Raw genomic sequence first — 16,804 nt, forward strand, 5'->3', positions numbered from 1 at the left:
GTAGTGTAGATGCACCCTTGGTGGTTTTTGGAAGCTTGCAGGATGCAAAAAGGTTCTCATTGATGTGTTGTGTTTTGCCAGGCTTGCTTGCTAGTGCTCCCTAGTGGTTGGAGTTGGCCATGTGTCCCAAAAGGGACAGACAGAGCTCAACTATGTAGCTGTAGTTATTGTATATACTCATGTATAAGTCTAGAGTCTAAACATTTTAGTCAAAAAAATTGGCCCCCAAAACCTGTGTTAACTTATCCAGGGGTCAATGTAAGTACAGTCAGCCCTCCACATTTGCGGCCTTGACTTTTGCAGACTTGATTTACGGATTTGAGTAATACATTCTCTCTAGTAATCTCAAGGTCCTCCAGCGCAACTCTGCCAGAAGTTGACCATAGAGGTGCAATGGAAGACCTAGAGGCTCCTAGAGAAAAGACTTCTCTAGTCATGTGTAGGTCTTCCAACTGGATTTTGTGTCCAAATGTCCTGACTGCAAAGGAGGACAAGTTGGTGCAAAATGGAGGACAATTAAAATGGAGGATGTGTCAAAATAAGCACTTAAACCACTCATATAAATATAAATTCATGCTTCTTTGTCATGCTCCAAATGGAGGACCTTTTGGAATTCCTTCTGGGCAGAAGGTTGAAATGGAGGATGTGTCCTGGAAAAGGAGGATGCTTGATCGCACCTAACTTTTAGGCTGGAATTGGTTCCTGCCCTTGGAATGGATGTGTGCATCTACATACTAGAGAGATCTGTATATTTTTCAGCTGTTTTCTCTCTTTCCTTTTGCATGGAAGATCTCAATAGCAACGGCTTCATCTGCAACTATGAGCTTCACGAACTCTTCAAGGAAGCCAACCTTCCCCTCCCTGGATACAAAGTGAGGGAGATCATTCAGAAACTCATGATCGACGGGGACAAGAATAAGGATGGGAAGATCAGCTTTGAAGAATTCGTTTATGTAAGCGTGCCACTGTGATGCTACGTCTCTCTTTCTGTTCTAAGAACTTCAATACCTGCTTCCATTGCAAGGGAGAGAGCATTATTTTTGGGTTTTCGTGAACCTTAATGGAAATGGGGCATAATATTGCACAGTGGAGCTTGGACTGATATAAGACTTTGCAACTTTTCAGCATATTCATTTTAAGATTGTGATTTGTAGTTAGGGGGGAAATGTAGAATTCTTTGCCAGAGAGTCGTCATTCAAAAGAGCAGACTCACAGCTCTGAGGCATAGAACCAAGAAGCAATAAATATTTTGGGTGCAAGAGCATTCGGCCATAAGGTTGCAATTGGAGAGGGGATATTTAACACCCTGCAAATGTCTCCCTGTGTGTTTAATTCTTGTAGATCTTCCAAGAGGTGAAAAGCAGCGACATCGCCAAAACTTTCAGGAAAGCCATCAACAGGAAAGAAGGGATCTGTGCCATCGGCGGGACGTCCGAACTCTCCAGCGAAGGGACCCAGCATTCCTACTCAGGTATTATTGCGTCATGTTGGGCTGGTTTTTCTGGAGCTAAACTGAAACGGAGGAACAAACTGGAAGCCACTGTGTCCCTGCATTGTAATGTTACCAAGTTTTCTGCAAATCGAAAATGGGACGTGTGCGGCAAGCTGACAGAAGGCCTCCGCAAGTCTTGCAAGGTTTCAGATCTCACAGGAAGTTTAAAACCTTGCAAAACTTGCAAACTTTGCAATGGAAGGCTAACCATCATGAGATGACTCTTTCTTTCTTTCTTGGCTGCTTGGCATCATCCCAGCTCCCCGACAGTGAAGACTAAACATCTCACAACAAGAGATTATTCATTAGGGCTGCGTCTGCACTGCAGACAATGCAATTTGACACCTCTTTAACTGCTATGGGTCAATGCTGGGGAACCCTGGGAGTTGTAGTTTAGCCTCCTTTTGTCAGAGAGCTCTGGTGCCATGACTACAAATCCCAGAATTCCATAGCACTGAACCATGGCAGTTAAAGTGGTGTCAAATTGCATTAATTCTGCAGTGCAGATGCAACCCACATTTCTTGTTGTTAAAAAAGAAAATTCTCAAGTGATTTCCAATCAGGGAGCAAACCTGTCCCAAGGTTTTCTGGTGAGGAGCCATGGATTTATGTCCTTTCTTTCTTTCTTTCTTTCTTTCTTTCTTTCTTTCTCCTTCCCTCCCTCCCTCTCTCCCCCTTCCTTCCTTCCTTCCTTCCTTCATTCCTCCTCTTCTTTCTTCTTCTTTCTTTCCTCCTCTCCCACTCCCTTTTTTTTTGCTGCTGTGACAATGTGAGTGGTAACTTACCAATCCGCTCCCTTCTTTTAGAGGAAGAAAAATACGCCTTTGTGAACTGGATAAACAAAGCCCTGGAAAACGACGCGGATTGCAGGCACGTCATCCCCATGAACCCAAATACAGATGACCTCTTCAAAGCCGTCGGCGACGGGATCGTCCTCTGGTGGGTTCCTCAGAGGGCCCTTTGTGCATTCAGGTTGCAACGCATACAATGGAAAGGTGCAGGAAAGAAAGAATGAGTTAGGGTTAGGGATATGGGGGAACATCTTTTTAAAGTAATATTCTCATGGAATAATCCGAGGGGAGCAAACGGCCCCTGGGGATGTTTTTTATGGCCTCAAGGGTCCTACGTCGTTTGATTAGAAAAATTGGGGCTTGCTAATTTTATAAATATGAAGCATTCATACTTCCTTGCAAGGACATTCCCAAGCAAATTTTGATTCCTTATGAATTTCATTCTCAGTAATTATTCCAGGGTTTGATTCCCAGCTCAGCCATGGAAACCTACTGGCTGACTTTAAGCAAGTCACATTATTATTGTTGTTATTGTTATTATTATTATTATATTATATCCTGCCTTTGTCCTAATATAAGGAGTCACACTCTCTCAGCCTCAGGGGAAAGCAATGGCAAACCTCCTCTGGACAAATCTTGCCAGGAAATCCCCATTGTAGGGTCACCTTATGGTTTCCATAAATTAAAAATTGTTTGAAGGCACACAGTAACAACAACAATTATTCATTAAAATGCGGGGGGTTTTTTAAACCTCCGGAAGCATTGCTTTTCCCTTCATTTTCTACAATTCCTATCACAGGAAGCATTAATTATTTGCAAATTTATTCTAATGTACCTCTTTCCCTCCTTCTCTCCCCTCCAAAACCCAGTAAAATGATCAACCTTTCCGTTCCCGACACAATTGATGAAAGAGTGATCAACAAGAAAAAACTAACGCCGTTCATAATCCAGGTGGGGAAAACTTCCTTTTAATTCATTTCTCCTCCTTTTGCAGAGGGTTTAAATAGTGGCACGTTTGTTCATTTCTCCCAGAGAATTGCCATGGGAGGGATGAGTTTTGTTTGCCTTTAATAACTGAAGAAGGGGGCTTTGTGCTGCGGCTTGGTTTTTATATTGAAACGGGAGCTTTCTCTTCCTTGCAAATATTTAATTGAAGTAAAGGAATAAAGGCTCTGAATTACTAAGAGTCTGAAGAGTGAATTAAACATGGAATAGTTTTTTTGGACACAGCACTTTGAGAGAGGAATTACACCAACTTTCCCCAAACTGTTGGGTCTGTCTGTCTGCCTATGTATCATTTATCTATCCATCCATTGGATCTATCTATCTGCCTGCCTGCCTTCCTTCCTTCCTTGCTTCCTCCATTCTTTCCTTTTTCCCCCTTCCTTCCTTCCTTCCTCCTTAATCCTTCTCTTTGGCTGCAGAAATAATGCAGTTTGATGCCACTTTAACTGCCATGGCCCAATGCTATGAAATCTTCATCTTCCAACAAAGGCCTCCCTAACCAAGTCCTTTTCCTCTGCAGGAAAATCTGAATTTGGCTTTGAACTCTGCCTCCGCCATCGGATGCCATGTAGTCAACATCGGAGCAGAGGACCTGCGGGAAGGGAAGCCCCACTTGGTCCTTGGCCTCCTCTGGCAGATCATCAAGATTGGCTTGTTTGCGGACATCGAAATCAGCCGAAACGAAGGTAGGTTGGTTAGATTTGTAAGCCGCCTTGAGTCTCCGTACTGAGAGGAAGGCAGAATATAAATAAACATAATAATAATAACAACAACAACCACAACAATAGGTTGAACCCAGAGCCTTCCCACCTGGATGGTTGCTTTTGTAGCTGGCAATGAGAATTCTCCTCTGGGCATGTCACGTTTTTGGTTTTCATTTTGGAAGAGAGATGGTCACTTCAGGAGGGATAAGGAAGTTTTTGGTGGGTTTTTTGGACTATGTGGCCATGTTCTAGAAGAGTTTGTTTCTGATGTTTCACCAGTATCTCTGGCTGGCATCTTGAGAGAATGCTGGCATGGAAGTGAGTGAGAGATACACACACACACACACACACACACACACACACACACACACACTGTGTGACTCTGGGTTGGGAGGAGTGATTTGCATGTTAATCTGTGTATTGTTCTATTGTTGAACTCCTCCCAACCTAGGGTCACACAGTATATATATATACCCCACTCACTTCCATGCCAGCTTTCTCTCAAGATGCCAAAGCTACAGATGCTGGTGAAACATCAGGAATAAACTCTTCCAGAACATGGCCACATAGCCTCAAAAACCCACAAAAAGCTACGGATGCCAGCCATGAAAGTCTTCGACCTCACAATACAAAGTTGTTGGGATTATCATCTTAACCAGCTTGGACCATTGAGGAAACCCAAATTGAAATTGCCCTACAAAGCTTTTTGGAAAGGAAGATAAAAATAAAAATAGGAGAATTTGTTCAAAGTTGGGAGCAGTTTGTAGAGTATATAAGTAAATGCCGGGGTATAGTGAAAACGTAGGGAATTAGGGATGAATAAAATAATAAGTGTCATTATAAGCTTTGGTTGTTGTTGGCTGGATGGCATTGATCCAAGAATATTACACAGTTGCAGATTGCCCTTCGTTTGCCCAAATGTCTCTCCCCAATCTTGCCTATTTTAAATTGATTTTAATTTGTATTTATAATGTTAGTATTTTAGTTTTAAATTAAGGGCTAAGAGGATATGTAATTTTAGCTATGTGTGTGTTATGCATTCATTTATGTATCTTATTATAATCTGCCTTGATCCTTCTGGAAAGGTGGGATATAAATAAAATCTATTATTATTATTATTGTTATTATTATTATTTAGGATGGGATTTGTATAAATCATGCATATGTTTGAATAACAGTTTGAGGAAATTTGGTAAACACTAAGCGTTTACTGGTTTGGGAAGCTAAGAAAAAGCATATGAATGATCAGGACTGAAGAAGAAATGTTAATGGTAGACTATGTATATTGTGTGCTAGTCCTACAAAGCTTGATGGGTCTCCTCAATGGTCCAAGCAAGTTGCGACCACAAAGGGGCCTTTGTGTGTATTATGTGCACCTTTTTGTCTCAATGTGAGGAATTGCTGGATGTGTGCCCCTCTTAATTAAAATAATAATTGCCCAACCATAAAACAGGGTCATTTGGGAGGGACTGGGTTGCATCTCTCCATATAACGCTTCCCTGGGTTTGATGCGTTCCTCCTTTCCCCCCTGTTTTCCTCCAGCGTTGGCTGCTTTGCTTAGAGATGGGGAGACCCTGGAAGACCTAATGAAGCTGTCCCCAGAAGAGCTGCTCCTCAGGTGGGCCAACTTCCATTTGGAAAATGCTGGATGGCACAAGATCAACAACTTCAGCTCAGAGATCAAGGTACGGACGGGGATGAGATTTGGGACGTTGGTGGGATTTGGTCGAACAATATGGCAAACAGAAAGGTCTAGGAAAAGGTAATCTCAAAGTAATACATAAGAAGGTTTTAATATCTAAAATATACAAATAATGCAGACTTTTCCAGGTGGAATGTCTAAAGTGCACGGAAAAACAATAGTATGTGCATGCACTTCCAGAGGACATCCAAAATAATATGTATATAATATCCAAATGTGTTTTGACTGAAAGTCTTCTTCAGTGGAAAATAAAGCTAAAACAATGGGAAATATAGTATAGTTAGTATATTATTCACAAATGAAGACCATATTATCAAATAATGATCTGGCCGATGTACCTGTAGTAACTGCAAAATAATTACCCTATTTCCAGAGAGTCGTCCGGTGTAAGTAAGTGGAGTTAACCAGGCATAAAATTCCTGTAGAAATTTGGTTGAAGCCCTGCTTCCCATAGATTTTGGAATGGAGATTTTGGGCAGGAACTGGATGGTTCATGGGTCGGGATTCCTTTGCTTTCCTTTGGAACTGGAACTAAACGCTCCATCTAACCATCTCGATTTTCTTCTTTCTCATGCTTCCCGGATTCCTGCTTTTCTCCTTTTCTCTTCTCTCCCTGTCTCTTTGCTTTTTGCAATTTTTCGTTTTGCAAGCTTACTGACTTCAATAGCTCTGTCAAGGTACAAAAGCCGTTCATACTTGTATAGTTTAGTTACTTTTGTGTCGTCGAGTGTTATATGTGTGCATCCTCGTCGGTGTCGCAATTGGCAAGCCAATGGTCTGACCTATTTTTCTTCCTAATTCGAATCCGCTCCAGGACTCCCGGGCGTACTTCCACCTCCTCAACCAAATTGCACCCAAAGGACAAAAGGAAGGAGAGCCACAAATTGACATCAACATGTCCGGCTTCAATGTGAGTATATCAGCGTCATTGTGCATCTGTGAAAGATGTAAACATCGTAGATTTCTAACGTCTGGATAATATTTAATTTTCATGCGTTGTGCAGATTCATTTAATTTTGCCAATAGTTGTTGCAAGAGAACAACAGCATCGCAGTTTATTTCAGAATGGCTGTACTGCAGAGTTTAAAACTCATGCCAAACTGCCTCCAAAAAGCCCTGTGAAAGTAAATTTTGAAAGTAGCAAGAAATTCATTGCACCAATAAAGTCAATCTAACTCATTGCGTTATTTAAGAAATGTAACTTTTCTTTACAATGTCCACCACCCACAAAATAACTACAGTCCTCCCTCCGTTCTCATGGTCTTCGGACTCGCGTCCCTCTTTTATGTGCGAGGGATGAACAGAGGGAGAATGAATGGGGCGCACACCTCTTTGCACTCCCATGCGCTTGCACCCATGTTCAAGCCAATAGGGCTTGAATATATGCGAAACTCCATTTTCGCAAGGGGGTCCGGAATGGATCCCCTGCAAAAAAGGAGGGGCGACTGTAGTTGTGTGTAACTATACTAGTGACACATTACTTCCAGTCTCTGGTTTATTTCGACACAAAGTTCTTGCTATATAAGACTATGGCCTAAGACATTCTTATCTAGGGAATGTTTCCTCCCCACGAAGGGCACTTTGGAAAATTTTCACAACACAACTTGGTGTGAAACGCCTGCTCCTAATAATAGAGTTTGTGCATTTGCGTCTTGCAGGGAAATGCCGCCACGAGGTGGCACTACTTCTTATTCTGTGCTTATTCTCCTTTTTGTAAGTGTGCCCTATGTGTGTGATAAGAGTACAAGCACAAAAAGTTCAATGGCTGAAAACAATAAGCTTTGCATTGCATGTGATTTGATATCCATCTCTGCAGACACAGGTGCATTTAAACTTTTGAAAAATTGAATTAACCCTAATAGATCACAGGGAGACATCATCTCATGGTGAAGTTTTCTTGCTTAAAAACACACACAACAACAGTGTTTGGTGTGAGCTTGACCCTTGGATTTCTAGTTGCTGGCCAGTCTTGTTGCATGGTTGTGGACCCACTTTTAGCCAGGGCTTGAGATTAAGAGGCAGAGAATTGCCTTGATGGAGCACATTTTGTCCAGTAAATATGCTCCAGAGGTTGCAGGCGCATCCCTCTTTTGCTCTCTCTCTCCATTGCACCATTTCTGCCCTGTTAGGAGAAAGACGACTTGAAGAGAGCCGAGTGTATGCTCCAGCAAGCGGACCGCTTGGGCTGCCGGCAGTTTGTCACCCCGACGGACGTTGTGAGCGGCAACCCCAAGCTCAATCTGGCCTTCGTGGCCAACTTGTTCAACAAGTACCCGGCCCTCACCAAGCCAGAAAACCAAGACATCGACTGGACTCTGCTGGAAGGTGAGACAAGCGACGCTTTTCCCAGGGCAACCAGGCGTCCTCCTTTTTTCCAGGACATGTCCCCCATTACAACCTTCTCGCCAGGAAAAATTCCAAAACCTCCTCCATTTTAAGCATGAATTTACTTTTACAGTCCTCCCTCCGTTCTCGCGGTCTTTGGACTTTGGACTTGAATGGAGGGAGAATGAATGGGGCATGTGCCCGTGCGCCCGCACCTATATTCAAGTCAATGGGGCATGAATACAGGCAAAACTCCCATTTTCGCAAGGGGGTCCAGAATGCATCCCCCACAAAAAAGGAAAGGTGATTGCATATGGTTTGGGAGTCTCCTACATTTTTCTGGGATGCCCAATATTTTTTGTAGTGCCTTGATTTCCTTTAAAGTGAGGACATCTGGTTACCTTCTGCCTTCTTCATACTCCCAACCTCTAATGCTATTAATGAAAAGTGAAGACTAGGGCTGGGGTTGAATCATAAAGGCCCTGATCCAGTCCAACCCCATTCTGCCATGCTGGAACTCACAGTCAAAGCATCCCCTGTGATCAATGGCTCTCCAAAAAACCTCCAAAGGAGCAGGCTCCATCATTCTACGAGGGAATGTCTTCCACTTTTGAACAGATCTTACTGTCAGGAGGTTGCTCCTAATGTTGAGGTGGAATCTCTTTCCTTGGTAGGGAGACGACATTATGGATATGGATGGCCCCATGGTCAGAAGCTGAAAAAGTTTTGGTCTTTTGGAATATTTGGGATGCTGAAATTCCAGATCAGGGAGAATCAGCATGCAATTTCCTTAAAACAACAAGTTTGTGGTTTTCCTTCCTTTAGGTGAGACTCGTGAAGAGAGAACGTTTCGCAACTGGATGAACTCTCTTGGCGTGAATCCCCATGTGAACCATCTCTATGGGTAGGTCTTGTGAAAGCCTTTATTAATGTGTGTGTGTCTTATCATATATCATATCATATATGATATTATGGAATCAGATAAATTAACCTATGTGATTAATGATAACTCAACAGAAGAATTTAATAAGGATTGGGAGTTCGTTATGAAATGTATAAAGGAGCAATGGGGAGATATTGCAGTTACCAGTTTATGGGAATCAAAGCAGGCAGTAAGAATCATTACACAGAATATCAGGTTTAGCAATGTCTGGGAGTTAGAGAAGACGATTTAAAGGTAATGGTTAAGTTCAAGAAGGATAATTATGGTTTAGGTTTATAGACAGAGTTTATAAAAGGCAAAGGGGTTTATAAGAAAGTCACAAAATAGGTACAAGGTGGTGGAATGTAGGAAGGAAGGTAGAAGGTGGTATGATTGTAGGGAGGAAGAAATGGTAAATGAGAAATTTTGGGCAGAGAAGTTCAATATCCGGGGAGGAAAGAGAAGAAGAGAGATGGGTGGTGTATGTGAAGAAGGTATGAGGAAGGGATTAGAAAGTAAGAGACGTTGTAGTAATGTATGGTAGCTACTGAGTAGAGGGGTAGTGAGAGAGAGCTGGGTGCAGGAAAGGAGGGTATGTATAACTGTGTATGGAAGGAGTAAGAAAGTAGATGGGGAATGAGATGGAAAGAGAGAAAGAAGGGGAACTTCTCCGTTCATATGTATATGTTTATTTTTAAAATATTATGTAGTAGTGTATTAAAACAAATAAAAATCTAAATTAAAAAATAATAATACAATCGCCCCTCCTTTTTCGCAGGGGATCCATTCTGGACCCCCTCGCAAATATGGAGTTGTGCATGTATTCAAGCCCCATTGGCTTGAATATAGGTGCAGATGCGCAGGGGTGCGCAGGTACGCGCTGTGGGTACATGCCCCATTCATTCTCCCGCCATTCGTCCCTTGTGAATAAGTGAGGGATGCAAGTCCAAAGACCGCAAGAACGGAGGACTGTAATGTGTGTGTTGGGGCGGGTGGTTATTTGTCTTTTTAAAATGCCAGTGACAAAACTATGGCAATCCCCAGTAGTGCTAACTGATGCTCCTTGTTGTAGTGACCTGCAAGACGCACTGGTGATCTTACAACTCTACGAAAAGATCAAAGTTCCTGTCAACTGGAACAAAGTCAACCGGCCCCCCTACCCTAAACTTGGAGCAAACATGAAGAAGGTAACGGCAGTGGCTGCTTTACACTAAAATCAATTTTACATCGGTTTCCAAACTTACGGGAAACCTTGCTATGTTAGACGCTTTCCCATAATGCCCCAAGGCAGGTGATTCCTCATCTCATTGCTACTTACCTATTGGCTTGTAACATTAATACATGCTCAATTGACTTATGCAGTGATACATAATCAGCTGTGATTTGAATACAGGTTGAGTTTCCTTAATCCAGAATGCTTGAGACCACAAGTGTTTGGGATTTCAGATGTTTATACCCCAAACTCTTTCTGCCCCTACCTGCCTCCCCATCTGTAGAAACTGAAGCAAACTAACATGGCTTCCTCTTGAAAAACAGATGCATCTCTAGCTAGAAATATTTCATCAGTGGAAAGAGACCTAATCTTTCTCTCGTTGTATCTGGGAACAATGGCGGAGGTCCTGCATTTATGTTGTTTAGCATAAATCCGCACATGCAAGAGTATGTGCAGATTGTGCTCTGTTGCAACACTGTGCAACCGAATGAGCAGCCAAGTGTACATCCAGATGCACAGCCAAACAACTCAACAAAATGTACAACTGAATAAAGACCAATGCAGGCTGAATGGCACAGAAAGCCCAGTTCCACTTCTGTAACCCTGAAATGAATGCACACGTTGTTGCACATTGGACAAGATACTGCTAGGCTAATGGAACCGTGTCAATATTAAGGCAGCTTCATAGCCGGACACAAAATCTAACCAGTTTTTCTCTATTTCTTGCAAACAGCTAGAAAACTGTAACTACGCCGTTGACTTAGGGAAGCACCCGGCCAAGTTCTCCCTGGTTGGCATTGGCGGGCAAGATCTCAATGATGGGAACCCAACGCTCACACTGGCCTTGGTCTGGCAGTTGATGAGAAGGTATCAGTGCACTTAAATGGAGAAATATGCAGTAATAATAATAATAATAATAATAATAATAATAATAAATTTACACCCCACCTCTCCAATGAGATTGATGTCTCATTTGCTGCAGGATCCAGGCCCTGGTTGATCCTTGTTTTCACTGACGGGCATTGTTAGAAAGGAACTGAAACTTTCCCCCTTTTTTTTCCTTTGCATTTGTCAACTTGCCAGGTCCTCCCCACAAAGTGGTCCAGAAAGCTGCCTATATTGCAGCCCTGAAAGTCCCTAAGGAAACTATGAATTGCACACAACTCCCTTTCTGTTACTCTTATGGGTGTATATGCTTGGGTTGGTGAGCTAGTTTGCCGTCACCTTCGTTGTGTAATTTAGTCTTACTCACTTGATACCAAAAACATAATTTGATCCACACGCATATGCACAGATTCACATGCATAAACATCCAAACTTCTGAATCAGTGGAGCTTTAGGGCTGCCTTGGAAGTTGGTAGATTCTCCACCTTTGGAGGTTGTTTTGTAGAAGTTGGATTTATATCTTTCTAGAGTACTTTAGTTGGGTCTTTTTGCATGGCCATGAGGTTGGATAGATGGCCCTAGGGGTCCCTTCCGACTCCAAGACTGGATGATTTTATCCTATCTCCATCCATATCTTGTGTTCGCACCAACCATACCATCTCCTGTTATTGTACTGACTTTGGAATAAAAGTATTGGCTTAAATCCTGTTGGCTTAAACTAAAATACGGCTCCTTTTGCCATACATTTAGTAGTAACAATGCAGGACTTTAGCATATAAAGCCTGCCAGCTTTGAATCTTGCTATCCTTGGAGATCTTTGCTTTTCTCTGGTCCTTTGGCTGTGTGCTTTGCTAAGCTGCAAAGGACACACAGAGCCCTCTTCTCTTTGAAAGCTCTCCTCCGTCTTCATATGATAAGTAATGCAATCTCTCTTTTAACTTGCCCAGATATACTCTGAACGTTTTGGAAAATCTTGGCGACGGTCAGAAAGCGAATGACGATATTATCGTGAACTGGGTGAACCAGACCTTGAAAGAAGCGGGGAAATCAAGCTCCATTCAGAGCTTTAAGGTGTGTAATTTATAGATATTTGTGATTTAATTTTTTGATGGTATGTAATTGGGAAATTACTGGTGCATCTGCACTCCAGAATTAATGCAGTTCGGCACTACTTTAACTGCCATGGCTCCATGCTATGGAATTCTGGGATTTGTAGTTGGCTGTGGCACCCAAACTCCCTGACAGAAGAGGCTAAATGTCTCACAAAACTACATATCCCAGGATTCCATAGCATTGAGGCACGGCGGTAGAAGCAGTGTCAGACTGCATTATTTCTGCAGCGTAGATGGAGCAGGGGTTATCCCTGTGCAAAGGCTGTAGTAATGGGATTTTTAAAGATTTTATTTGTGGGATTTATATCCTGCCTTTCTCTCCAAATGGGATTCAGTTAGTGTCCTGGATTGCACCACATTCCTGGTGTTATCCTTCCAAATGTTATTGAACTGCATCTCCCAAGAGCCCCTAATGATACTGACCACTGGGTTGAGGAATGCAAAGACTTAAAATCCAGTATCATCTGGAGGGTCATACTTTGCTTGTCCACCTCTGATGGAGACCTTTAGCACCCTGAATTTCCTCTGCAGAAGGGCAGGGTGCTAAAGGTCAGACACATACTTTGCACATAATGTATGCATCAGGAAGAAGACCATAGTATTTCCCAGGTGCATCATCTGCTATTGATTCCACTGCGTTTTTCTTTATCTGCAGTTGAACTAGTTTTGGGGTGAAGGGGTGCTGTGTGCATGGCATCTTCTTTAGTTTTCATTTATGCCATTTTGCCTCTCTTTCCTCCCTCTTAAGGACAAGAGTATTAGCAGCAGTTTGGCAGTTGTGGATTTAATTGATGCTATCCAGCCTGGATGTATAAATTATGACCTGGTGAAAACAGGGGATCTCTCAGAAGAGGACAAACACAGCAACGCCAAGTAAGCCTCTTCATTTCTTTCATATTTTTTCCTGCCCTGTTTTTTAAGTGCTAACCTGCAGGTGTTCATTTGGAGTCCTGGTTCTATGCTGACCATAATCCTAATCCTAAAATCCTGGCCCATGGTTCTGCATGGTGCATATTTACACATACTTAGCCACATAGTATGCATTTTACACATATTTAGCCACATAGCAGAGGTGCAATGGAAGCCATTTGATGCAGTGGTACTCACCCTTTTTACTCTTGGAGACCTTTTACATCTTACATGCGGATGTTGCCCTGCCCCCTTGGCTTATAAATAAAAATATTTTGTTTTATTTAATGTGCGCATTTTCATTTGCGCATTCATGCATATTCACAGTTTAACATTGTATAAGGGAATAACATTGTTCAGATGAAAACAATGTTAAGTAAACGGTTTTATTTAATAGCTTTTTGTGGGTTTTTCGGGCTCTGTAGCTGTGCTCTGGAAGAGTTTATTCCTGATGTTTCACCAGCATCTGTGGCTGGCATTTTTAGAGAATAGATAGATAGATAGATAGATAGATAGATAGATAGATAGATAGTGTGACCCTTCGTTGGGAGGAAGTAATTTACATGCTAATCTGCATGTTGGTTTGTTGGTTTTATTTAAGTAAATTCAGTACTTAACTCCACATGAGTACATTTTACAGACTAAAAAAGTTTGGGAAGAGGAGGAGCATGCAAATGGCTAGGTTAAAAGCAGAGAAGGTTGACAGCTTTAATTGATAGCCCAATGTCTGCAGGGATTCTGGAAGTTGTAGTTAGAAAAGGTCACTTTCTCCCTGTCTGGAAGGTCTCTGGGGTTTTGGCAAAGGTCTAAGATGTCCAACCTCTCCATGGTTTTGACCCATAGGTACGCTGTCTCGATGGCGAGGCGAATCGGAGCCCGTGTCTACGCTCTCCCCGAGGATTTGGTAGAAGTGAAGCCCAAGATGGTGATGACCGTCTTTGCCTGCTTGATGGGCCGAGGAATGAAGAGAGTGTAAGACGCAGGCGCCAAAACCAAAGCATCCAAACCTACCCACCCGCCCCACTTCGGACCGAAATGCTGTTAGTTTAAAGGACTGTCGATGCGGCTTCATGCTTGTTCCTTTGTTTTTAAAGAAGGGACTCTCCATTTTGCTTTGCAAGGTGGGAGCATGGCGAGACTTTTCTGAGCGACCAGGAGCCTAAAAAACAACCAAAATGCTTTTCTTTCCTCCCCAAACATCCCCAGAGATTTTAAAAAGCAGTTTCTCAAGAGTGCATTTCTATGTCTTCCAACCAAAGCATCCTTTTTTCTCCTTCCTGGGATACTCTTGTTTTTTGATGCCGGAGGTGGCTGGCATCCATTTTAATAGGGACACATCTCATTCTTCTGCCTTAAAACCACACGAAGGAGGCCTGTTTTTAAAAAATTGTCCAAGGTGTTGTGATGTGCTTGCGTTTTTCTCAAGCTTGACGCAAGAGCGGTGACCAAAGCTGGGTAGATGCAACCCGTGACAAAAAGGAAAATGCAACATCTTGGCTAAAACAAGCCACGTTTTGCAGCCGGTGTAATAAATGATGCAAACTGGACGAAATTGCATATTTTCTAATGTTATGCATAATTTAATCCTGCAGTTTTCAAACTAGTTTGCATCCTCTATTCAGCATGGTTTTTAATCCTGGGAATCTTATGCTGACTAGGAATCACAGATTTTTTAGCTGGCGTCGCCGACGCATACTTTCAAATCTTATCTTTTCCTAATCCGTGAGGGTTAGGAATTTTTTTGTTTTTAAAGGAAGACCTTCAAACTATCAGGAATATATATTCTGTGCCTGGATATCACATTCTTTGTTTCTGGGAAACGGCAGCAAATGCCAGGGATGCCATCGTGGGGTGGGCAAAATGGTACTTTCCAAAGATCGGCCTTCCAGCAGTATTCTCCAAAACGTGGTGCTGCTTTTTCCTGTACAGCTTAACAATATATATTTTTTGGATTACTTTACAGACAAAAAGGTATAGTAGGTTTTATTCTATTTTTTATTGTTTTGGCTAATTTCCTTTTTTTTTTTTTTTTGTATTAACCCCTTCCTTTTTTTGCGTGCGAAGTAGTACCACCTTCGGAGGCATTGCCAACGGTTTAAACTCCGCAGAGAACCAAACGGAAATGCAAAGTTTTAGTATGTGATTTTTGGTTCTGTTCATCTTTTGCCTACAAAAAAAAATTATTATTATTATTTTTTCTCCAGAATCTGCATGAAAATCTTTTTTTTAGATTTTTGGATTTTTAAATATATATTTAAATATATATATTTAAGAGGCTGTTAGCGCTTGATGGATGGGACCAGGAAAAATCTACGAACAGCAGGGACTAGTAACTCGAAGAGCAGAATATGCCGAGATATAAGAAGATTTAAGACTTATTTTTTACAAATAATAATAATAATAAGGACAAAAAAAGGAAACAGTCGTCACCAAAGAAGAAGGCATTTTGTGCATAGGAGTAAGCGTATTCTGGCTTTGGCAAAAACTGTTAGCTATCCCTTGAGGTCATATTGCTATCCTGAAATATTCAAAAGTGATGTAATATGGTGGCAAGAGCAATAGTTGAAATAAAATCATTTAAATACAAGCTAGTCTGATTTCTGACAACAAAAACTGCTTCAAAACACAGGTGTGTATTTATGAGGGGAGGGGTGCGAAGTGAAGTCATTGCGTCTCCAAATGAGAAATGTTTGTTTCCATGAAATTTCCCTTCCGTCCCCAAATTTCTAGCATTGCAGAGAGTGAGACAACTGATTGAAAATCATTCACGCCTAGGATATTTCCTATTTGCAAAGTTCTCATTCCCTTGGTTGCTTTTTCTGCCCCTTTTCCTTGGATACCTATGGCCCCATAAAGACAGGCCAAAATAAAGCTGCTTCAGGTCACTTTGGAGGTATGCTGTTTAAATGATTCATGCGTCCTAAGAGGCCGGAAGCTGTGCCAAAGTGGCGCTCCATTCCTTAGAACTGGATTGTGGCTTTGGCGCGACTTCTGGACTCTTTGGACGCAAGCATCATTTAAACAGCATACCTCCAAAGTGACCTAAAGCAGCTTTATTTTGGCCTGTCTGTATGGGGCCAAAATTTCTCAAATGAAGTTTAAAGTTACTGAAATGGAAGATTGGATCCTCCTAACCAAAGAGAGACACAAAGAGAGCAATTCCTCTTATAATGATTCATTTTTTTAATCATGTATTTATTTTCTTTCCGGTCTTTCTTCAGCCAGGATGGTGCCCAAGGCATCTTGCAACATGAAACAAAATACAGCATATATATATAGAATTGTTATATAAAAAGCAGTTGAAAACAACAAATAAGCTATCCTATTGCAAACAGCATTAACTGAAACTGGTTTAAAAGCCATTAAAAATGTAACAGTGATGATAAATAATACAGCACCTCCCTTTAGAAGAACCTTCTGCAGCAAAACGTATCTAGGGGTGGTTGTGTTAGCAATATAGCAAAGTATTGCATCATCCAACATCCACAAAACAGTGATAACCAAAATGCACATTATACACGTTGCAAGCTTTCGAAGATCCACTGGTGCCTTGCCTGATGAAGAAGAAGCCAGCGGAGCTTTGAAAGCTTGCAACATGCATAAGGGACTTCTGCAGACAATGTAAATAAAAGGGGTCTTTGCTGCTGGTGGAAGGAAAGCCCAGAAGGAACCAGTTTAGTTCCAGTTAGTTCCATAACTTGGGGGCCACCACCAAGAAGCCTCTCTCATGTGTCTTCCCTATAC

At 41.9% G+C, this 16,804-nt stretch overlaps 1 protein-coding gene and 1 long non-coding RNA gene across 11 annotated transcripts in view; one reads left to right on the forward strand and one right to left on the reverse strand.

Moving 5' to 3' along the window:
• Nucleotides 1-15,647, forward strand: part of PLS3 (plastin 3) — a 43,638-nt gene extending 27,991 nt beyond the window's left edge. For all 10 annotated transcript variants that reach the window (XM_042478103.1, XM_042478112.1, XM_042478104.1 and 7 more), the window contains 14 exons: nt 790-953; nt 1,342-1,471; nt 2,299-2,431; nt 3,153-3,234; nt 3,809-3,974; nt 5,535-5,677; nt 6,509-6,604; nt 7,824-8,019; nt 8,845-8,923; nt 10,014-10,128; nt 10,888-11,021; nt 11,987-12,110; nt 12,900-13,024; nt 13,904-15,647. In XM_042478103.1, the coding sequence (XP_042334037.1) occupies nt 790-953; nt 1,342-1,471; nt 2,299-2,431; nt 3,153-3,234; nt 3,809-3,974; nt 5,535-5,677; nt 6,509-6,604; nt 7,824-8,019; nt 8,845-8,923; nt 10,014-10,128; nt 10,888-11,021; nt 11,987-12,110; nt 12,900-13,024; nt 13,904-14,036 (1,820 nt within the window). In that variant the 3' untranslated portion in view covers nt 14,037-15,647. The remainder of the gene's footprint in view (nt 1-789; nt 954-1,341; nt 1,472-2,298; nt 2,432-3,152; nt 3,235-3,808; nt 3,975-5,534; nt 5,678-6,508; nt 6,605-7,823; nt 8,020-8,844; nt 8,924-10,013; nt 10,129-10,887; nt 11,022-11,986; nt 12,111-12,899; nt 13,025-13,903) is intronic.
• Nucleotides 1,390-16,804, reverse strand: part of LOC121936185 — a 25,724-nt gene continuing 10,309 nt past the window's right edge. The window contains exons 2-3 of the long non-coding RNA XR_006104933.1: nt 2,278-2,450; nt 1,390-1,512 (exon numbers count right to left, since the gene is read on the reverse strand). This is a non-coding gene — a long non-coding RNA (uncharacterized LOC121936185). The remainder of the gene's footprint in view (nt 1,513-2,277; nt 2,451-16,804) is intronic.

Source organism: Sceloporus undulatus, chromosome 7 (assembly GCF_019175285.1).
Source record: "Sceloporus undulatus isolate JIND9_A2432 ecotype Alabama chromosome 7, SceUnd_v1.1, whole genome shotgun sequence".
NCBI lineage: Eukaryota > Metazoa > Chordata > Lepidosauria > Squamata > Phrynosomatidae > Sceloporus > Sceloporus undulatus.